The 22,423-nt window shown below is 64.2% G+C and overlaps 1 protein-coding gene across 2 annotated transcripts; it reads left to right on the top strand.

Moving 5' to 3' along the window:
* Positions 1-568: 568 nt before the first annotated feature.
* On the top strand, positions 569-22,199 carry ARHGAP45 (Rho GTPase activating protein 45). 2 transcript variants are annotated; one of them, XM_063357822.1, is made up of 23 exons: positions 569-762; positions 2,865-3,195; positions 4,892-5,035; positions 6,142-6,226; positions 6,696-6,768; positions 7,214-7,292; positions 7,427-7,564; positions 7,818-7,882; positions 8,385-8,495; positions 9,586-9,666; positions 9,870-10,049; positions 10,467-10,604; positions 10,894-11,084; positions 11,381-11,526; positions 12,927-13,004; positions 13,410-13,511; positions 14,526-14,689; positions 15,214-15,402; positions 15,784-15,921; positions 17,984-18,222; positions 18,530-18,791; positions 19,262-19,358; positions 19,541-22,199. In XM_063357822.1, the coding sequence occupies exons 1-23, from the start codon at positions 673-675 to the stop codon at positions 19,927-19,929; spliced, it is 3,510 nt and encodes a 1,169-aa protein (XP_063213892.1). In that variant the 5' UTR covers positions 569-672; the 3' UTR covers positions 19,930-22,199. The 2 variants fall into 2 exon arrangements, with proteins under 2 accessions (XP_063213892.1, XP_063213891.1); XM_063357821.1 differs by lacking the exon at positions 569-762 and adding an exon at positions 1,284-1,558.
* Positions 22,200-22,423: the final 224 nt, after the last annotated feature.

The raw sequence follows: 22,423 nt of genomic DNA, 5'->3' as shown, positions 1-22,423 counted from the left end.
GGTGGGGGGCCGTGGGTGCGCAGAGGCTGTGGGCTGGCGGGGGCCAGGGGCAGGGCAGCGACACCGGGGGGGCAGCCGGGGCTGTCCTGGCACCGCCACCGAGCCCACCGGGGAGGCAGAGCCCGGAGCATCCCACAGGAGCATCCCAGAGTCCTGCATCCCACTCACCCCCCCGCCCAGGGCCTGCAGCAGTGCCCCGTGGGATGGGGCTCATCCTCCCTGGACTGACGGACACCCCCAAACTGGGGTAAAACCCTCAGGGTCCCGTGGGGGTCAGCCCCAGTCCTGTTCCCCCCAGACCCCTCCATGCAGCCCTGGGGTGCGTCACCAAACCCCCCCCCCCCCACAAATGGCCGCCGGGAGACCACCATCCCGAGAGCGCCGGCGTCCCCTCTGTGCCCTCTGTGGGGCTGGAGACGGGGCCGAGACCCCCCCAGGGGCAGCCGGGGTCCCCCTTCCCCCCCGGCCTCGCGCCCCGGGTGCGCGTTTGGCTTTTCCTGTTTCAGGTTCGCCTGCGAAGCCGATGAGGAAATAAGGCGGCGTCACACGCGCCCTCCTGACAGTTCGCCCCGGCGAATGTGGCCGGCGCGGTGAGGAGCGCGGCAGCCAGGCCCCACGGCCGCAGCGAGCCAGGGGCCACCGAGCGCCGGGGCTCGGCCGCCCCCGGGAACCATGTTCTCCCGGAAGAAGCGGGAGCTGATGAAAACCCCCTCCATCTCCAAGAAGAGCCGAGCGGGAAGCCCTGTCCCGCAGACCCTGCCGGTGAGTGTCCCACGTCCCCCCACGGCGGGCTGGGGGTCGCGGGGCCACGGGGGCCATGGGGCCACGGTGCCCAAGGAGCCGCTGGGTAGAGCTGTGGGGCAGGGGGTCAGGGGGTCTGCGAGGAGGAGGAGAGAGCTGAGGAAGGACCCTGCTCACTGGGCCTGGGGGGGGAGGTTTGCCCCAGATGAAGGGGATGGAGCAGCCGCCTGGGGAGGTGGGAGGGTGAGCGGGGCCGGGGGGGGGAAATGGGGGGCTGCGGCAAAGAGCAGGGGAGCCCGACCACGGGGGCTGCGGCCGGCAGTTTGGGGAGGGCAGAGAAACCCCCAAACTGTCTGGGGGACAGGGGCAGGAACGGGGGGACACCCGGGCTCAGCCAGCCCCGGTGTCTCGGTTCTGCCACGCATTTATTTACTTTCGGGCACCCCCCGGCACTGGGGGGGGGGTGCAGGAGGAAGCGTCTCGCCTCCATGGGGCCGGTCAGGGCTCCTCTGAGCACCCTGGCACTGCCCGCCCCGCGCCTGCGCCCCAGCCCGCAGAGCATGGGGCGCGACGGGCACGGCGAGACGGGGCCGGGGGGGCCCAAGAGCCCGCCCGTGGCTCTTTAGCAAGGGGCACCCGTCCCCGACCCCCTCCCCGGGAGAGGGGCCTATGGGTGGCGGACGGAGGGATGCTCGGCCGGGCGGCAGGGAGGAAGAGCTACAGCCCCTACTCCGTGGGGCGCCGCCGGACGGGTAAAGCCCACTCGCCCACTCGCTGCCTGGACTCGTTGCCCCACGCGCCCGCCGTGCGGCTGACGGTACGGCCGGGTGCCCCCCACGGGGAGGGACCGGGGTCTCCGGGGCCATTGTGCCCCGTGGCGGGGATGGGGACAGGTTTTGCAGGGCTGGGTTGGTTGGCCCCAGCCGTTTTGGGGTGGGGGCCCGTGGGGCAGCCCCCCCGCAGCCCCGCGGTGGTCCAGCTGCCCCGCGTCGCTCTCGCCCGCGGCAGCCTCGTGCTCCCGGGTGGCTCCCGAGGGGGAGGCGCTCGGTGTTTGCCCCCTCGGTACCAAACGGCTTCCGGCCCCGCCAAACGGCAGCGCTCGGCCAGGGATGCTGAGACCCGGCACACTCGTGTCACACCCGGGTCCCTGAGGGTCACCAATGGGAGCCACTGGAGGGGCGATGGTGGCCGCGGGCCCCCTCCCCATGCCACAGGGACCCTCGCTGGGTGTGTGGCCCCAGCGCAGCGCGTGGCCCCGGAAGGTGCCGGTACCAGCCCCTCCCTCGGGGCAATTTTACCCGGAGAAATCGGGGGATCCCTCTGTCCGTACAATATCTGCCAAGTCTCCAGAGAGTGGCCTCGGAGGTGTCCCCCCCCGCCGTCCCCATCCCCGGCAGGGCGGGGGCTGTGCCCGACCTGGGGACGAGACGGGCTGAAAAAGAGGAAGGGACGTGTGGGGCCCGATCCTGCTGTCGCCTGGCAGTGCCGGGGTCCTCAGGCCCCGGGGACAGGCAGCTCCAGCGCGGGGAGTGCTGGTGGGGGCAAGGCAGTGCCATTGTGTGGCCCCCCCCAAAAAAAAATCCAGACCCACAGGGGCTGGTGGGGGCTGGTGGGGGCCAGTGGGGGCCACAGGGGGCAGGCGGGGTGGCCAAGCCGGCTCCTGGCCCGTGGTTTCGGAGCTGATGCTTCCTGTGACACCCCCGGTGAATCCACCGGGAGCCCCGGGCAATGCCAGCTGCGGGGGCAGCAGCACGACAGGGGCAGGGAGCAACCAAACCCGCTACCCCCTCGGGCTGTTCTCTTGCTGGCGGAGCATCTGCCTTTGCCCTGCGGGTTGGCTCCGAGCCCATCCCCGTCATCCCCATCCCGAGTCCCCAAAGGGCTGGGAATGCCGGGAGGGCTACGCCTCATCCCCGCACCGCAGCTGGGCTGGATCCTCGGGCTCTGCTGGGATACAGAACTGGGGAAACTGAGGCACAGCACGACTAGCGGTCCCTCAGACAACAGCCCGTCCCTCCAGGCTGGTGGCACGGAGGGTCTCGGGGTGCTGCCCCCTCCCTGCCCGAGCTGGGGTGGCACTGGCCATGCCAGCTGGGGGCTCACGCTCGTCCCTGCTCCCCCAGGACCTCTCCCGCAAGGATTGCCTGGAGGCGCCCGGCTCCGGCCTGGGGGAGCTGCCCCCCGCCAGCTCCAAGCTCAGCACCAGCCCCAGCGCCGTGGGCACCCTGAAGCGCCCCACCAGCCTCAGCCGCCATGCCAGCGCCGCCGGCTTCCCCCTCACCGCCTCCGTCCCCAGGGCCGTGCCCAAGGGCCACAAGACCCCCACGTCCTACAGCCCCATGGACGGCGGGGAGGGCCCCTTCATCGACACGGAGGACATCTCCCAGCTGCTGACAGATGTGGCCCGCTTCGCCGACGCCCTGGAGAACCTGCGGGACGTGGTGCTGCGCGACGGTGAGTGCCAGGATGCCCCCGGCTCCCCCCAGCCCTAGTGCTGCCCCACATCCCCCACCGCTGCGGGGAGGGCGCAGGAGCATCCCCTCCCCAGGGACAGACCGGACCCATGGCTAGGGGTCTCTGCCGGGGTCAGGAGGGGACCGGAGACCCCGGGGGACCGTGCAGAGCCTCGGTGGCCGTGGGTAGAAGGTGACGGGTGGCTGCCGGGAGCTCGGAGCCAGGATAACGCGGCTTCCTGCCTGCGAGCTATTTTCATCCGCCCGCTTTCCTGTTTACAGCGCGGCGGTGCCAGCTGCCTGCCAGGGCCCCCAGAGCCCCGCGGGGCACCGGGCACGGCCCCACGGCCCCCCGACCCCATGGCCCAGCCTCACCGGGGCGGCCGGTGGCATGGGGACGATGCCCCAACGCAGGCGCGGGGCGGGGGGGGCTGCAGGTGGGTGACCCTCCCCACGGAGGAGAAGGGGACGGAGGGGACCTCGTAGTCCCCACGGCGAGGTGGGGCTGCGGGGACGGGGGGGGGGGTGTGTGTCACATGATGCCATGTTTTCAGCGCTGGTTTTGCAAACGTGTTGACGCATCCCCACTCGCCGTGGAAAACGGCAGCGCCCAGCCCCGGGGAAACGGCTGGATCCACGGCCGGGCCCCTGGGAACGCGGCCGGGGGGCTGCACTGCCAGGGGGACAGCGGGATGGCAGCCGGGGGATGGGGGGGTGGGGGGGCGATGCCTCTGGCTCCCTGCCGAGTTTTGGGCATTGCAGGGCAGGGAGGGCACAGCCCTGAGCCCGACGGGGACCGTCCCACTGGTGTCCCCACGCGGGGTTATCGCTGGAGCCGGTTTGGGACAGCTGGGATGGTGCCATCCCCGGGGCGGCAAAGAGACGGCAAGAGGTTGGGGCTGGAGCCCAGGGCTGAGCCGCAGGACACAGATGTGGTTTTGGAGAATCCATCTCTCCTCCGCACCCATCCAGCCCCATTCCCAGCCCCATTCCCAGCCCCGTTCCCAGCCCCGTTCCCAGCTCCATTCCCAGCCCCATTCCCACTCTGGAAGGGGCCTTGAAATGGGAGCAGGAGCGGAGAAAATCCCTTTCCAATCCCGAGCTTGGCGTGACAGGTTCCCATCCCAGCGCTTCCCTACGGGAGCTCCGCACCTCCTAACACGGCTGCCAGCCCCAGCCCCGGGACGGTGCGGAGCGGGGTCGGACCCCCGGGCTGGTGGCCAGAGCCCACGGAGGGGATGGTGCCCAGGGAAGGACCCCACGGGACACGGTGAGCCTGGCTGGCTGGGGGACAGCCGCCGGACAGCCCTGCCACATCCCTCCCAGTGGCCGGGAGCGCCCGGCCGGCCGGCGGGGAGGAAGGGAAGGAAACGAGGAGGAAATTCCCCAACTGCTTTCAAGGGAAAAAGTTACTACTGAGGAAAAAATGCCTAAAAGGTCGGGCTGCCCCGGGCCTGCCGCTGCGCCGGGAGGGGGACACCAGGGCCGGCTCAGCCCCGGCGGGGACAGGGAGGTGCCGGATAAGCAGGATGCAGCCGTCCCCATGCCGAGGAGCCCCGAAGCCACGGGGATGGGCTGCACGGTCTGGGAGCCTGGCGGGACCCTGCCCAGGACGTGGTTGATGGAGGGTGGACGGGAGGCTCCCGGGGGGCAGGGATGTGGGGCAGCATCTCAGCCCCTGCCCCCCTCTCTCGCAGACCCCAAGGAGCCGCAGCGGCCGCTGGCCCACGAGTGCCTGGGCGAAACCCTGCGCATCCTGCGCCAGGTCATCAATAAATACCCGCTGCTCAACACCCTGGAGACCCTGACAGCCGCCGGGACCCTCATCTCCAAAGTCAAGGGTGAGACGATGGGGCTGGGACCCCTGTCCCACTCCCCTCCTGACCCATGCCGGGATGTGTGGGGCCTGGGGAGGCCACAGCGGGGGCTGCCAGGAGCGGAGCTGCCCCACGGATGGGCGGAGAGGGCAAAGTCATCAACTGCCTCCTGGCTGTGCTTTGGTTTTAAGGATGATGTGGTGTCAGAAATGACAGAGCCCAGATCCCCGCCTGGGGGTTTCCAAGCACAGCCGCGGGAAAAAACACTTAAATAACGGGCTCCCGCTCCTGGCAGCAGCTCGTGTTTACGGCAGCGGGGTCCGTGGAGCCCGGATCCTGGCTGGGGCACCACCTCCTGCCCGCGGTGACACCAGCGGGGAGGGGGACGGCTGCGCTAACCGCAAGCAGAGCACAACATTTTGCGTCACCGCGCCGCTTCCTGGACACCGAACAGCAACGGCGAGGGGACAGGAAGCCTAGTGGCGGGTGGCAGGAGGTCTGCCGTGGGGCTGGCCCCACGTGGGGCCGGGATGGAGCGAGTTCAGGCACCCCACGTCCCCGGGGCAGAGGGGTGGGGGCAGTTCCAGCCCCTCACTGCAGTGGGGGGGGCTCATTTTACCAGCCCCCCACCAGGGCACGGACAGAGGAGACAACCCAAAAGGCACCGGGGTGCCACGAGTGTCCCTTGGGCCATTGGTGCTGGTTCCCGTTGCTGCCGGTGGTTCCTCTTTCGGCCGCGGGCAAGAGCCCCCCCTGGAAGATGCTGTCCTGCTTGGGAGAGGGGGGCTCTGGGGGTGCCATAGGAGAGCGGGGGGCTCTAGGGGTGCCATAGGAAAGCGGGGGGCTGTGGGGGTGCCGTGGGAGAGGGGGGCAGAGGAACAGGTAGTGCTGGGTGACGGGAGCGAGCAGAGACCCGAACCAAGTGATGGTGGCAGGGGAGTCCCGGGAGCGACGGCGGAGTCACCGCACTAGGGAAAGTCCACCATCCATGGGGACGGTCCTCTCCTCCCCACTGCTCTCTCGAGCCCGACCCGGCCCCGGGGTAGAGCTGAGACCTGCAGGTCCTTCTCCTGCCGGAGACGGGGACGGGCGCTCGTGGCGACAGGGCTCCCGCTTTTCCTCATTTCCAGGTTTCCATTACGAATCCAACAATGAGACGGACAAGCGGGAGTTCGAGAAGGCCGTGGAGACCATCGCGGTGTCCTTCAGCAGCACGTAAGGGGCTTTTGCCCAGCCGTCCCCGGGAGAAGGTCCCCTGAGGGACCCCACTATCCCCACCAGCCAGGACACATCTCCACCCCTCGCCCCGTCCCCTCGCCCACACACAGCCCCATGGCGGCTGGTTGGGGGGGAGAGGGGTTGGGACTGGGGAGACCCCATGGGGAGGGCAGGTTCACTCCTGCACCAGCAGTTCCCCCAGCGCCGAGGAGGGACCCCCAAAGCCTGCTCGAGCCCGCAGGGTCCATCTCCCAGCCCCTCTTCAGCGCTGGGCCAAGCTCTGCTCCCCCACCCGCGTTACCAGGATCTCATCACGTGGAGCTGTGCTGGTCCCCACTGAAACCAGTGGTTCAGCTCCCACCGCCCCGGCCCTCGCCCGGTGCCTTGGATGGGGGTCGGGTGCTGCTGGGTGACAGCCCTGCTTGTCCCCCCTTTGCTGAGCCCTCTCGTATTCCTCTCGTCGCAGCGTGTCCGAGTTCCTCATGGGGGAGGTGGACAGCAGCACCATCCTCTCCATCCCACCCAGCGACCAGAACCAGGTGAGCGACGCCCGCTCCCGTCACGCGGGTCTCGGGATGCGCCAGCTTGGGAGGCGTGGGATTCCCAGCCCACCCCCAAGCCCGGCGGAGCTGCGTGGAGGCTTTCCCTGCTTGCTCCTGCCCTCGCCGCCATCCCGAGGAGGGGAAGAGCCACCTGGACAAAAGCTCGATCCAAAGGGCAAGGTGGCTCGGGAAGGGATGGAGCAGCTCTGTCGACAGGGCTCTGGTTGCTCTCCGTAGCTCTGCCCTGGGCTGGTGTGTGCAATGTATTTCTCCGATGACGTTCCCGTTAGCTCTTGGCCCCAGGCTGGGCACAGCAGACTTCCAGCATCAGCAGAAAAGCTCCAGCAGCTCCGGGTTTCTCCCTCCCCTCCATCCACCAACCCCTCCAACCGCTCCCCTTCCTCTTGTCTGATCACTCCCTTTTCTTTCCCAACTCCCAAAGTCCATGGAGAGCCTCTACGGGGGGATCCCGGGGCCTGGAGGAGACGGCCTGCCTTCGGGCATGGAGAGCTACGACGCGGGTGAGCAGGAGGGTTGGGGTGCAGGGGTGGGGGTGGGGGGGTACCCGGCTGAGCAGAACGGCCGGCAGGAACCAGCATCTTCCCCATGGCTCCTCTTTCCCCCCACCTTCCCCCCCCACGCCGTCCCATCACAGGCCGCCCTCCTGCCGAGGAAGTGGACGTGATGCTGCAGCGCTGCGAGGGGGGGGTAGACGCTGCCCTCCAGTACGCCAAAAACATCTCCAAGTACATGAAGGACCTCATCGGATACCTGGAGAAAAGGACCACGCTGGGTGAGATGGGGGGGACGGGGAGGACGGCGGGGGGGGGGGCGTTCCTCACCGGAGGCGGGGGCTGAACTCCTCCGAGCAGCATCAGAACACGTCGAGGTTCTCTACGGTCCAGGAGGCCGAGGGAGGCAGCCACTGCAAGGACAGCGGTGACCTTCATTCCTGACGTCCCCGATTCGTTTTTCCAAAGGAGCCCAATCAGCGGGGAGACCCCGGTGTCTCCTACGTCTTTTCACTTCCAACCTTTTTCTTCCAGAGATGGAGTTTGCCAAAGGGCTTCAGAAGATGGCAAACAGCTGCAAGCAAACCATCAGTCAGGAGGTAAGTCCACGTGTCCCTAAAGCCACCCGGCGCCCGGGCTGTATCGGGAACAAGCAGCCCCGGAGTGTCCGCTTTGCGTGACCCAGCTTCAGAGCGTCTCCAAAGCTCTCTGCCTGGCAAAATCCACGCCTCCACACCAAAGCAAGGGATAATGTCAAGACCCTGCAAACCCTCCTCCATCGGTAGCCAATATCCCTGCTGAGGTGCCCACAGAGAGAGCCCAGGCAGGGTGACACCCCAGATGTGCCCCGTCCCCTGCTCTGCAGCCCAGGCACCGGGCAGGAGGCACCACAGGACCCTTCCAGCCCCCTCTGAACCCTCCAAGCAGCCTCTTGGCAGCCTGTGACCACACTGTCTCGGTCCAGGATGGGGCTTTTACCAGTAGCCATCGACCAAGCCCAGCCTCTGGTTTTCTCCCCAAAACGCAGCACTGGAGGATGCGTCTCCTTCGGTTCACGCTGCGGTGCTGGGGCTCAGGATGGTGCCTTTTCTCGTTTGGCAGACCAGCATGCCATTCCTGTCCATCTACCTGCTGGCGCTGGAGCAGGACATGGAGCACGGGACGTCGGTTCTGCAGGCGGCCAACACCCTGCAGCAGCAAACCTTCCTCCAGGTGAGGGGACGAGGGGCCACCTCAGAAGGGTCTTCCCCGGCGGCTGGGAAGGGAGGGAGGCTGCTGGTCTCCACCGTCCTCCTGCCACAGGCAGCTCTTCCAGAAACTGGAATCCAGCCGCCGCTCGGGCTCGGCATTCCCCGGCTTTGCTCTGGCCTCAGCAGATCAATGAGCCCAAGCTCTCAGCCAGACCTAACCCCGTTTGAGGGGTCAGATACAGGGTTTGGGAGAAACCACCCCCACCCCACCCCCCCAGAATCACACAGACTCACAGAATGTCGGGGTTGGCAGGGACCTCTGGAGACCATCTCCTCCAACCCCCGGCCACAGCAGGGTCACCCACAGCAGGTGGCACAGGAACGCGTCCAGGCGGGGTTGGGATGTCTCCAGAGACGGAGACTCCCCCACCTCTCTGGGCAGCCTGTGCCAGGGCTCTGCCACCCTCACAGCAAAGAAGTTCCTCCTCGTCTTGAGATGGAACTTCCCATGGGCAAGTTTGTGCCCGTTACCCCTTGTCCTGTCCCCGGGCACCACTGAGAAGAGCCTGGCCCCGTCCTCCTGACACCCCCCCTTTCAGTATTTATCAGCGTTGATAAGATCTAAAGATCTAAGACTAAAAAGCCCCAAATCCCTCAGCCTTTCCTCCTCAGAGAGGTGTTCCAGTGCCCTCAGCATCTTGGCAGCCCTTTGCTGTCCCCTCTCCAGCAGTTCCCTGTCCTTCTGGAACCGGGGAGCCCAGAACTGGACCCAGCGCTCCAGAGGGGGCCTCCCCAGGGCAGAGCAGAGGGGGAGGATGACCTCCCTCCACCTGCTGGCCACGCTTTTCTTGATGCCCCCCAGGATGCCATTGGTCTTCTTGGCCACGAGGGCCCATTGCTGGCTCAGTTTGGAGGGAAACGGCATCTGGCACTTCCCAGGCTGGAGATTTTTGTCCATGAGACAAACCCTCCCCATAACCCAGCCCAGATGTGCCGGGGAATGATAACAACCGCCCCGGGGAACTTCTCCTTGCAAAGCCTTTTGCCAAGGGAAGAGCAGCGGGCGTTTAGCTCAGAGCCACGGGGGGGGCTGTTTCTCCCTCCCGATGCAGCCGCTGACGGTGAGGCGCCTTGAGCATGAAAAGCGGAGGAAGGAGATCAAGGAGCAGTGGCACCGGGCGCAGAGGAAGCTGGTGAGTACCAGCCACGCAGCGCGGGCTGGGTTTGTGCCCCGGAGAACCCGTGACACCTTCCACTCCGAGGGTGGTGGGTTCCTTCCCCTCTCCAGCAGCATCGGGCGCATCGTCCCAGGAGAGGGGCCCCGGGGAGGCTGCGGGAGGTAACGATGCCCTTGCGGAGCTCAGTCCTCACCCTGGGTCACTGCTGTCCTTGGCAGCAAGAGGCGGAGGTGAACCTGCGCAAGGCCAAGCAGATCTACATGCAGCGCAGCGAGGAGCACGACAAGGCCAAGTATGTGGCAGTGAAGGCAGAGGAAGAGCAGCAGAACACCACCAGCAGCATCACCACCAAAACCCTGGACAAGAAGCGGCGGCTGGAAGAGGAAGCCAAGAACAAGGTAGGAACACGACAGCTCTGGACCCGGGCTGAGCCTGGCAAGAACCTTCTCACTCCTCGGTGTCCCAGCACAGGGACAGCCCCGGGTGAAGAGGAGTGAACCGAGATCCCTGCGGATCCTCGGACACGGCCCTAGAGGAACGTGGTCCAAATGCAGAGAGCTGTTCTCCTTGTCCTCCTTGTCCTCCTTGTCCTTGTGTCCTCCATGTCCTCCTTGTCCTCCTTATCCTCCTTGTCCCCTGTATCCTCCTTGTCCCCCATGTCTTCCTTGTCCTCCTTGTCCTCATGTCCTCCTTGTCCTCCTTGTCCTCCATGTCCTCCTTGTCCTTGTGTCCTCCTTGTCCTCCATGTCCTCCGTGTCCTTGGTGTCCTCCCTCCCTATGAGCTGTTCCCATCTCCTGCCTCTCCCGCCTCACAGGCAGAAGAGGCGATGGCCACGTACCGGACCTGTGTCGCGGATGCCAACACCCAGAAGCAGGAGCTGGAGGACACCAAGGTGAACTCCTTGCGGCAGATCCACGAAGTGATCAAACAGAGCGACCAGGTCATCAAGACGGTGAGCGGGGCTGGCTCGGGATGGCCCCCAGGGCCGGGGGGTGGCCGTGCCCTGCTGGGGAGAGGGTCAGAGCTGCCTCCCCAGCAAACTTGGCTTGGCTGCTGCTGGTTCAGCTGAGGTCCAGGTGGACGTGAGCTCTCTTCACTCCCTGCTGCTCTGAAAAGCCGAAGCTCGAGGCTGCACCGCTCCGTCCCCCTGATTTCTCACCCAACCCGGAGCTCCTCGTCTCTCCCTTCCTCGTATGCCGGCTCTCAAAGCTCACGCCTGGTTTTCTCTACGTCATCTTTAGGCCACGATCTCCTTCTACCAGATCATGCACATGCAGACGGCTCCGCTGCCCGTCAACTTCCAGACGCTGTGCGAGAGCAGCAAGCTCTACGACCCCGGGCAGCAGTACGCCTCTCACGTCAAGCAGCTGCAGCGCGGGGACGAGCCTGACACCCAGTACGACTTCGAGCCCTACGTGTCACACAACGCCTGGTAGGAGACAGAGGGGGAATCCCGCGCTGGTTCACGCTCACCTTCTCTGTCACAACCTCCCCGGGGCTGGCACTGCCCTCCCCTGCAGACGCCAGCGTGCTTCCTACTGGGAAATCCGGGGCTGGACCAGCTGGGAATTCCTCTCGTGTCCCCCCGTGGATGAGAGAGGCTCTCGAGTACCTAAGGCAGCGGACTGTAAACCCCAAGACAGGCGGAGGGCAGCCACGAATGTTTTCAAGCGTCCTTCCCTCTCATCCACCCAGACGTTCCCTTTTCTCTTTCTTTCTGCCCGCCAGGTCTCCCTTCACGCGCACGCGGAAGGGCAGCTTCAACGCCAGTGATTTCTCCCCAAACGCCGGCTCCGACGGGGCTGGGCCGGTCTCGGAAGGAGGAGCGGGAGCCAAGGAGCAGCAGAGCGGGGCTGTGGGGGCCGAGCGGAGAGGTGAGCCCACCGCAGTGACACCCGAGGGGCACAGCACCCATCTGAGCCCATCAGAGGGACACCCAAGTGACACAGCACCCATCTGAGCCCACCACAGGGACACACGAGGGGCACAGCACCCAACTGAGCCCATCATAGGGACACCCGAGGGGCACAGCACCCAACTGAGCCCATCAGAGGGACACCCGAGGGGCACAGCACCCATCTGAGCCCATCATAGGGACACCCGAGGGGCACAGCACCCATCTGAGCCCATCATAGGGACACCCGAGGGACACAGCACCCAACTGAGCCCATCAGAGGGACACCCGAGGGGCACAGCACCCATCTGAGCCCACCACAGGGACACACGAGGGGCACAGCACCCAACTGAGCCCATCATAGGGACACCCGAGGGACACAGCACCCATCTGAGCCCATCAGAGGGACACCCGAGGGGCACAGCACCCATCTGAGCCCATCATAGGGACACTCGAGGGACACAGCACCCAACTGAGCCCATCAGAGGGACACCCGAGGGGCACAGCACCCGTCTGAGCCCATCAGAGGGACACCCAAGGGACACAGTGCCCGTCTGAGCCCATCATAGGGACACCCGAGGGACACAGCACCCAACTGAGCCCACCACAGGGACACCCAAGGGGCACAGCACCCGTGTGAGCCCACCGCTGGTGGGGGAGTGGGGGAACACGAGAGACCTCGGATGAGGTGGAGATGGATAAGGAGGTGCTGGTTGATTTGCCAGGCTTGGGGGGGTTTCTCCCAGAACCCGGCCAGATGGCGTCCTCCCCTGGTCAGGAGCAAAGCAGGACCTCCATGGGTACCAGGGGGCTTCTCTTTGTAGGAGTAGGACTGGCTGGAAGCTGAATTTCCTGAAGGACACAAAATCAGATCCATGGTGTGTGGGGGTTACTCTTGCTAGTGCTGCTTAACAGACCATTCTCCATCTCCTCAAGACCGTTCCCCATCTCCCCAAGATCATTCTCCATCTCCCCAAGACCATTCCCCATCTCCTCAAGACCATTCCCCATCTCCTCAAGATCATTCTCCATCTCCCCAAGACCATTCCCCATCTCCTCAAGACCATTCCCCATCTCCTCAAGATCATTCTCCATCTCCCCAAGACCATTCCCCATCTCCCCAAGATCATTCTCCATCTCCCCAAGACCACTCCCCATCTTCCCAAGACCATTCCCCATCTCCCCATCTCTTCTTTCCCGTGCTGGATGGTGTTCCCAAAGGCACCCCCACCCCTCCAGCCCCTTCCCCACCCTGCCAACAGGAAGCCAAGCAGCTCCCTTCAGGAATTTCAGGGTCTCCTGGAGTCCAGGCCTTTCTCCCACGTTTCTCTGCTGAACGCAGGAAGCGATCTCAGGCAGACTATGCGTTTTCCTCTGCAGGTGGGAGAGGACACCAGGTCCACAAATCCTGGCCGACCTCCGTCACTGAAGGCGACAGCAGCCTGGATTCGAGCGCAGGTAGGTACCGAAACCAGCCCTGGGCGCGCGGTCCTTCCCCTTTTATACAGTCAGCCTAAAACCCGAGCCTCGGAGCTCGGCGGGACCTGCCACTTCTCCTTTTTGTCTGCTTTGTAACAACGCTGTGTTGTAAATAACTGCTCTGAGCCCAGTCTCCAACAGGACGGGGTGGGATGGGACGAGGGACCACCGTTCTTTACCCTGCTCTGGCTGCAGCAGGGCGCTGGACGGGCACACACAGCCCCCGCTCCCCCCCCGCTTGCTCATTTTCTCCCCAGAGCTGCCCCCGGCCACACGGAAGAGGCGACTTTTCGCCGTGGGGATCAGCCACCACCGTCAGAGCACTCTCAGGAGAGAAACGGCTTCCCCAGTAATCCCACCGCCTCGCGGGTTTTCTTTTGACAGGTGAATTCAGCCACAAACTCCAGCGGCTGTCTTCCAACGGCACCATGTCCTCCAGCGAAGAGCTGGAGGAGAAGGAGGAGAACGCCACCCCCTTCGAGCAGAGTAGGTGGCAGCGCGGGAGGTGACACGGGGCTCCAGCTGCGTGCCCACGCGCCACGGCCACGCTAACTGCAGGCTGGCTTTTCCCAAATTAATCACACAATCACAGAACGTCAGGGTTGGCAGGGACCTCTGGAGATCATCTCCTCCAACCCCCGGCCACAGCAGGGTCACCCACAGCAGGTGGCACAGGAACGCGTCCAGGCGGGGTTGGAATGTCTCCAGAGACGGAGACTCCCCCACCTCTCTGGGCAGCCTGTGCCAGGGCTCTGCCACCCTCACGGGAAAGAAGTTCCTCCTCGTCTTGAGATGGAACTTCCCATGGGCAAGTTTGTGCCCGTTACCCCTTGTCCTGTCCCCGGGCACCACTGAGAAGAGCCTGGCCCCATCCTCCTGACACCCCCCCTTTCAGTATTTATCAGCGTTGATAAGATCTAAAGATCTAAGACTAAAAAGCCCCAAATCCCTCAGCCTTTCCTCCTCAGAGAGGTGTTCCAGTGCCCTCAGCATCTTGGCAGCCCTTTGCTGTCCCCTCTCCAGCAGTTCCCTGTCCTTCTGGAACCGGGGAGCCCAGAACTGGACCCAGCGCTCCAGAGGGGGCCTCCCCAGGGCAGAGCAGAGGGGGAGGATGACCTCCCTCCACCTGCTGGCCACCCCCTTCTTGATGCCCCCCGGGATGCCATTGGCCTTCTCGGCCACGAGGGCCCATCGCTGGCTCATGGTCACCCTGTTGTTCGGAGGAAAAACCGAACAACAGCTGGGAGGATACCTGGCCGTGGCCCCATGAGGAGCCCAGTAGCGTTTCCTTTCCCAAGGGATGAGCTCTGCTCCGACCAGTGGGAACAGACACTCTAGGGCTGTAGACCTCAGGGTACCAGTTATCCGTAATGCCGCTAACGAACTGGTGCTCCCAGCTGGTCATCTGCTGTGTGGCAGAGACCCTTCTGCTCCAGCTTTGCTGAAGGTACCTCCTCAGCAGCCAGGGTGCAGCTGCGGTTCTTTGCCTTCTGCTCGTAGGCATCAACGGGATGACCCCAGAGATGACGGCTCCGACGGGGCCCTTCCGAAACGTTGGCTTGTCCAAGGCTGCCCAGACTCACCGGCTGAGGAAGCTCCGCGCCCCTTCCAAATGCCGGGAGTGCAACAGCTACGTTTACTTCCAGGGAGCAGAATGCGAGGAGGTAAAGCTGGGAGAAGCGGGAAGGGAAGGAGGTGGCTGGAAGGAGGTGGAGGACGTGTCCCGAGAAGGGGGTGACCTCCCCTGCGTTCGGTCCCGCGATTCCCCCTGTCCCCAGGCGAGAGCCACCCACTCCGCGGCAGCGCATCGCCGTGCCGCTCGCCACCCGGGGGTCACAGGTTTGCTGTGGAAACCCCGCCGGCGGCTCTGACACAGACGTGGTCACAACCCCGGGTGTAACCACAGCCGCGAGGTCTAACTTCCCTCTTGCCTGAGCCTACGCGGAGGTGTCAGCGTGACCTTTGGGGCAGGACCACCCCCTACTTCCCCTAGCCCGTGTTTGGGGAGACATTCCTCCTTCGGGGAGGGGTCCGTGCGCTTTGCGTGGGCCCGCGGCGGCTCCAAGAAAGGCGTTTCTCCTCTCTGCCCTTGTTCTCCGAGCGACGCCTGGCGTCTCTCGGGGGCTGCCCTTCGACCTGCCCCGCGGTGCCGTCTCCCACCTCCACGCGTTTTCCCCGTGTTTTCCAGTGCTACCTGGCCTGCCACAAGAAGTGTCTGGAAACCTTGGCCATCCAGTGCGGGCACAAGAAGCTCCAAGGGAAGCTGCAGCTTTTCGGGCAAGACTTCACCAAGGCTTCTCAGAGCAGCTCGGATGGCATCCCCTTCATCATCAAGAAGTGCATTTCGGAGATAGAGAAGCGGGCGCTGAAAACCAAGGTGACGCGCCCTCCCTTCCCTCTCCTTCAGCTGATCTGGCTCCGCTGCCTTCTCCGGACCCCCTCTCCCGCCTCGCCGGGAAACCCAACAGGCTCCTCTTTTCACGTTCCTGGAGGCAGGAAGCCAGAAAGTCCCGGGTGATAAACTTGGCCCTGACGCCCCAAACTCTGAGCTCAGAAACTCACTTCTCTCACCTCCCTCTTTCCTATGAAACAGGAATGACAGTAACGCCTGAGCTGGAAGGGGATGTCCCAGAACGATTTCTGAGAGGGATTTCCAGCCCCGGGAGGAGGGAGTGGGAGGTAGAAGCTCACTGTCTCACGCAAACATGAACAGAAGCATCTCTCCTCACCCCCAACTCCGCTTTTCTCTCTTTTACAGGGCATCTACCGGGTTAACGGTGTCAAGACCCGGGTGGAGAAGCTTTGCCAGGCATTTGAGAATGGGAAAGAGCTGGTGGAGCTTTCCCAGGCCTCCCCTCATGATATCAGCAACGTCTTGAAGCTCTACCTGAGACAGGTAGGGTGCCGGTGCCACCTCCTGCTGGGGCCAGGCGGGGGAGAGGTGCCCAGAGGAACTGACCGTCCCCAACCAGACCTGCCGTCACCGGGTCGTCTCTGGCGGGAGCGATTCCGCACGAACCGGGCAGGATTTGTGGGTGCCGAGGGGTCCCCCCCCAGCCGGGAGCGGGTCAGCGGTGGGGATGTGACCGTGAGCCTCCCCCGAGCCGACCGTGGGGTTATTGCTCTCGGGGAGCCCCGGCACAAGGCGGCTGCCATGGCTGCGGCACCCGCGGGCCACCGGCGACGTGCAGAAGCACCAAACCCTCCCTCCCCTTCGCCCTTGGGGAACCAGCGACGCGAAAGGGGAAGTGAGTGATCCAGCAAAGGTCGCTCCGCACGGCAGGGCCGGGGCTGAGCTCACGTCTCCCCGTCACACTGTGTCCCTGGGGTGTCCCTGCGGTGGGCTCAGACGGGTGCTGTGTCCCTCAGGTCACCCTGTGGTGAGCTCAGACGGGTGCTGTGCCCCTCGGGTGTCCTTATGATGGGCTCAGTTGGGTGCTGTGTCCCTCGGGTGTCCTCATGATGGGCTCAGTTGGGTGCTGTGCCCCTCGGATGTCCTTATGATGGGCTCAGTTGGGTGCTGTGCCCCTCAGGTGTCCCTCTGATGGGCTCAGTTGGGTGCTGTGTCCCTCGGGTGTCCCTATGGTGGGCTCAGATGGGCGCTGTGTCCCTCGGGTGTCCCTCTGATGGGCTCAGTTGGGTGCTGTGTCCCTCAGGTGTCCCTCTGATGGGCTCAGTTGGGTGCTGTGTCCCTCGGGTGTCCCTCTGATGGGCTCAGATGGGTGCTGTGTCCCTCGGGTGTCCCTCTGATGGGCTCAGATGGGTGCTGTGCCCCTCGGGTGTCCCTATGGTGGGCTCAGTTGGGTGCTGTGTCCCTCAGGTCACCCTCTGATGGGCTCAGATGGGCGCTGTGTCCCTCGGGTGTCCCTATGGTGGGCTCAGATGGGTGCTGTGTCCCTCAGGTGTCCCTATGGTGGGCTCAGATGGGTGCTGTGTCCCTCGGGTGTCCCTTGGTGGGCTCAGCCGGGCGCTGTGCCCAGCTCACAGCCGTTCTCCACCCCCAGCAAACGCCAACACGCAAACTCAAAAACTGGCAGCGCAAACGGCATCACCCACATCCTCCAACCCGCCACCACAAGGCAGAAGGAGAGGAAGCAGCTTCTCCTTCGCACGGCAGCCTCCTCGCTTAACTCCTTCCTGCCGCCTCTCCTGTGGCGCTGCTGGAACCCCCCCGAGGGGCTCCTGTGCCTTAACGCCAGCACCGGGCTGGGCCGCGGGTCCCCGGGTCCCCGCACGGACTGAGGGGCTCTGAACTGCCTCTGCGGTCTCTCCAGAGTCAAAAAGCAGAGTGGAAAGAGAGGAAGGATCAGTCCTTGAGTCATGACCCAACCTCTCACTGCGGAGAAATGGGTTTAAAGCCCCTCTGGGAAGCGCCGGGCTGGAGGGAACCCGCTCTGCTGGTCCCCAAACCCATCCGTTTGAGCCGCTCCGAAAACCCCGCCAGCCCGGCAAACCCAGCAATTAGTTAACACGCCGCTCTGGGTGCCTCGTACAAATTTCAAAGCAAGAGTTTCCACCTCACCGCAGCCCCACCTCTGCTGCAGGCGCCGCCGCTCGCGTCCTGCCTTCTCCACCCCACCACAATCCACCTCCGTCCTCTTCCATTCCTCTCTCCCGCCGCCGCTGGGGAACCTGCTGCTCTGCCCATCCTGGGGCTTTCCTAGGGAAAAAAAAAGGAGAATGCTTTAACCTGGGCCCGCAGGGATCCATCCAGCTGGGAGCACCCACGGGCTGATTAAACGCTGCTTTTTGCTTGAACTTCACCAGCTGCTAATTGTCTAGGACAAACGAGGCTGGATTTACACGCTTCAGGGGACGGATAAATAAACATTCCCTTCAGGTTGCGTGCTCTGCAGGCGTTGGAAACGTTTCCGTGCCATAAGAAACGGCACCGGGCAGGTCTAGGTCTCCGGGAGGAACGTTTCTCCGGCGCCCACCTCCCCTCTTCTTGCTTGCAGCTGCCGGAGCCCATTATGCCCTTCCGCATGTACAACGAGCTGATGGGGCTGGCCAAGGAGAGCCTGCAGGGCGGCGAGGGCAAGGGCAAGAGCGGGAAGGGGGGCCCCGAGCTGGTGGACAGAGGAGCCGACACCGACAAGGTGGTGGCGAACCTGGTGCTGAAGCTGAAGGAGCTGCTGAAGGAGCTGCCCTTGGAGAACATGGCCACGCTGCAGTACCTCCTGCAGCACCTGAGAAGGTGAGGAGAGCCCGTGCGGGTGCTGGGGGCACCTCCCCTCTCTTCCCTAGATGGGGAGGTGAGCGCAGCCTCCCCCACCGCACCCGCGGCGGCGACAGCCCAGCCCTTGCCGGGAGCAGGGAGGTAAATCCGCGGCTGCGGCCAATTCTCGGCCGAAGCTGGTGTGTGCCACCAGAGGGATGTCCCCTGCTGCCGGCCCAGCATCTCTTCCAGCCTGGAGACACCAGGCGGGGTGAGCCCTGCCCGTCGGCTCGTCCCTTCTCCCGGCTTCCTCTCACGAGTTCCTCTTCCTCCTCCTCCTCCCCAGGATCGTGGAAGTGGAGCAGGACAACAAGATGACCTCCAGCAACCTGGGCATCGTCTTCGGGCCAACGCTGATGCGCCCGCGGCCCACGGATGCCACTATTTCCTTGTCCTCGCTGGTCGATTATCCCCACCAAGCTCGCATCGTCGAGGCGCTCATCATCTTCTATTCCACCATCTTTGAGAACAAGGAGAGCGCGGTGCTGGGTGACTCCAGCAAATACTCCACGGAGAGCAAGGAGGAGGCAGCCGGCTGCTCGGACCTGGTAGGAGCCTGCAGGACAGGGAGCACCCCGAGGGGACGCAGACCGACCGAGACACCCTGCCTTTGCTCGAAACCTGGAGCAGATCAGCCGGGGCAGCCCCTCCCGCGGCCCCAGCACCCCCAGCTCCCTCCTGAGCGGTGCTCGGCCTCGGGCTCTGCCCTGCACCGAGGGTGTTCCCCATCCCTGCCGTGCCCCACGGTGGTACGGGTCTGGCCAACGCTGCTGCCCTTCTCTGCGGACCCCCTCCCCGTCCCCCCGTGCATCCCCACTCCACTTGCGAGTGATTTTCTGCCCCAAAAGAACAGTTTCCGTAGGTGACAGGCAGGGGGTGGGGGGATGGAGCCTACGCACCTTTACACAGGGACAAAAAGACGGCATTTCTGCACCAAACGTTTTCTGGCACCGTGTCTCGGTGAAGGAGAGAGGCGCCTTCTCCTCCACGCCCTCACCGCTGCTCCTCTTCCTCCCAGGCCAGCGGAGGCTCCCAGCCCGCAGCTCCTCCCGGCAGCGCCCCCGACCTGCCTTCGGAGAAGGGGAATTTGGGTTACGGCACCGACTCATTCGCAGGTAAGTGAAAGGTGGCTCCTTCCCAGCGGGCGCCGGTCTCTTGGGAGGTCCGGGGTGTCACCAGTGGCAATAACACAACGTCCTTCCCCTGTCCCTGAAGACCACGAGTTTGCTGAGCAAAGCTCTCGCTGGCGCCGCGGTGCTGGGTGAGAGCGTAGCACCGGGCTCCCTCTGTCCCGCAGAGTCCGGCGACCGCTCCGTTGACTCCGACTCCGAGCTGGAGGACAGCGGGGAGCTGCTGGCCACCGCCGGGGTCCCAGGAACCCATCTCAGGAAACAGGAGAGCGAGACCAGCACGGATGACGCTCAGTTCTGCGACGAAGGGAGCGAGGGGCAGCGGAGCCGGAGCTGCAGCATGGGGCAGTCGGACGCGGAGGGCAGCGCTCCCCGCTGCCGCAGCCCCCCGGGAGAAGAGCAAAGCGACGCAGAAGAATACCCTGAGAGCCGCCTCTCCGCTGCCGACACGGACCGCAACACAAACCAGTCCAACAACACACCCTCGCCCGCCGCTGCCCCGTCTCTGGCAGCCAGGAGCCGAGGGGGTGGCGAGGGGCGGCCCCGGTTTATCTAAGCCACCCAACAAAAGCGCCGCGGACGCTGGGACAGGGCAAAGGGGCAGAACCGGCCACTGCCCGGCGACGCGCAGAGCTGCGATGGCGAGGGTGGGGAGGGCCGGCACGGAGCCCTGGGCAGCTCGGGGGGGTTCGGTGTGTCAGCTGCAGGCAAGTCCTCCCTGTTCCGTGGCTGGAGCTTTCACACAAACCCCCCGAGCTCCTCGGCTCCCGACAGGGGACGTCGGGCCAGGCTGCCCCGACTGCGGGGAGCCGTCAGGTCCAGCAGCCCAGAACCGCGTTTCTTGGGAAGGAGCTGAAGCCTGGAGCCCCCTCGCTGCTTATTCCAGACTGGGAAGGAACCCAGGGCTTTGCTGTGCCCGTGCCGGGTCACAGGCTTAATTTTTGCCGCGCTCCTTAATCCCACGCCTCTGCTGCAGAAAACGAGGTAGGAAGAGTCCAGAGATCCGATCACCCTCGCTGGCTGCGGCTGGAGGGGAGAGGAGGTGACACAGGGAGAGGTCCCCATCAGAAGGGCACTGCAGCCAGGCTCGGACAGACGGACAACGCCGAGCACCAGGCTCCGCCAGCGCAGGGAATGGCTCGCCGGGAAGGGGACGCGGCCGCAGGAGCGCTGGGTTCAGCGCAGCCGGGTAAAATCCACCCGCGCCATCTCGCGCGGAGCCATCCTCGGCTGCAGGGCCACGACCGCACCGTCTGCCGGGCCCTGCCAGGTACATTTATCGTCTCTAACTGACTGTAGCGGGCACCCCACGTCCGGCCACGCATCTACTGCCTCGACACTTCCAAGCACCGGAGGGCTCAGCCGGCGCCGTGCCCTGCCGGGCTCGCCTGACGAGCTTCGCGTTGCTGCTTGTATTTACGGGCATTTTTCTACCTGGAGGAGCCACGGAAAGAGCAGCCCCAGGCTGTGAGCAAGCTCAGGGGTTTTCCTGGCTGCAGGGTCCCGAGCGTTGCCTGATCTCTCAGGGTTTTGGGGTTTTTTGATAGAAAATCGGTCTCCAAAAATCCAAGCTGCGAGTCCAGGACTGCACCTTTGCTCTTCCGGCTGGCTCCGAGTGCAGCTGGGCAGGGAGCAGGTCACCAAGGGGACACGCCGCCTCCTTGGCACCGTCACAGCCCGAACCGAGTCCCAGCCCCTGCCAGTGTCAGAGGCTTTTTGTTTTGTTTTTTCTTTTTTTTGTAAAGAGATAACCCTTCAACATGAACCCACTACCTCTGCTGGCAAAGGAACTTCAAGGGTCAAACAAGACCAGTTGAAATATATTTTTTTTAAAGCTACGAGACTTTTCTGCACTGAAGCATAGAGAAACAAGTAATTTTAAGTTTAAAAAGAGCTGAAAGCTGTTTCCTTCTGTTCCCCTGCTTGCGCCTGGGCTGCGTTCCTGCCGTCACTGCCGAGCGTGCCACCAGACCTGGCCCAGCAGGGACCGAGCGCGCCCGGCCAGGGACAGAGCAAAGGCACCTCGCACGCGGGCGACGCGCAGCCCACGGCTCCTGAGCAATTGCAGAAATCCAAAGCTGTTTTCTAGTAATTAGCCACCCCCTTCCTCGGGGGGGATGCTGGACGCCAGCTCCTCTCTCGCTCCCTCCGCTCGCGCGTCAAGAGCGGCCACCCCAAGGGGACAGCGAGGGGAGGGCAGAGGCCAAGGAAGCCAAGCGGGAGCGACGTTCCAGCTGAAGATCCACTGAGGGGTGGCCGGGGGGTTACACGCGCCTCGTTAGTGTAGAGCCGCGCGATCAACCAGACATTTGACCCCTCAGAGGATCAGCCTCCAGCACAGGGAGAGCCTGGGCTCTGCTTCCCAGAGCTCTGCAAGACTATCGGAAACGCATCTCGGCAGAGTCGCTTAAAGGTACACAAACCCGAAGCCGAACGGTTTCTAACTGAGCCAAAGAAGAGCCAGAGGCAGCCGTGAGCCGTTCCGCTCCGCAGCTCTTCAACAAGAGGGTTGGATTTTTTCCAGCAGCTCAATTCCACGGTAGCAAGAGGAACGAGGCCGAGGGCCCTCGCTACCAGCACTGCTACCCCCGGCGGTACCGCGTGTGTGTGCGAGGATGGATGGCGGGTGAATGCGAGTGAGGGAAGGGACGAAAGCTGCGCTTGAGCTTCACACAGGAACAGGCACCCTTCTGGTTGTACATTAATTCGGCGTGGAAAAAGTAAAGCGTGTTTGCTATGGCGTGCCTGTACTGCTGTATGAAGCCGCGTAACATGTTTTGCTGTGATCAGATTGACTTGCTTCCAAAAAAATAAATAAAATCAGCGTGTTCCAACCCGTGTCTGTCCTGGAGATCGGAGTCTTCCAGACTCATATGCCCATGGCTGCAGGAGGCTAAGGACTCCCAGTACTTCTAGCAAGTAAACTGGAGTTTAAAAACCCTCAAGAGACCTGAAACAGATCAAAATGAAAGCGACTCGTGGGTGATAAGCAACTCTCCACTGCAATATCTGAACACCGAGGTCTCAAAACCAGGGCCAGAGGGTACGGA

This window comes from Chroicocephalus ridibundus, chromosome 22 (assembly GCF_963924245.1).
Source record: "Chroicocephalus ridibundus chromosome 22, bChrRid1.1, whole genome shotgun sequence".
NCBI classification, from domain to species: Eukaryota; Metazoa; Chordata; class Aves; order Charadriiformes; family Laridae; genus Chroicocephalus; species Chroicocephalus ridibundus.
Note: the sequence above shows the minus strand (reverse complement) of the source record. Positions and strands in the feature narration are given on the sequence as shown.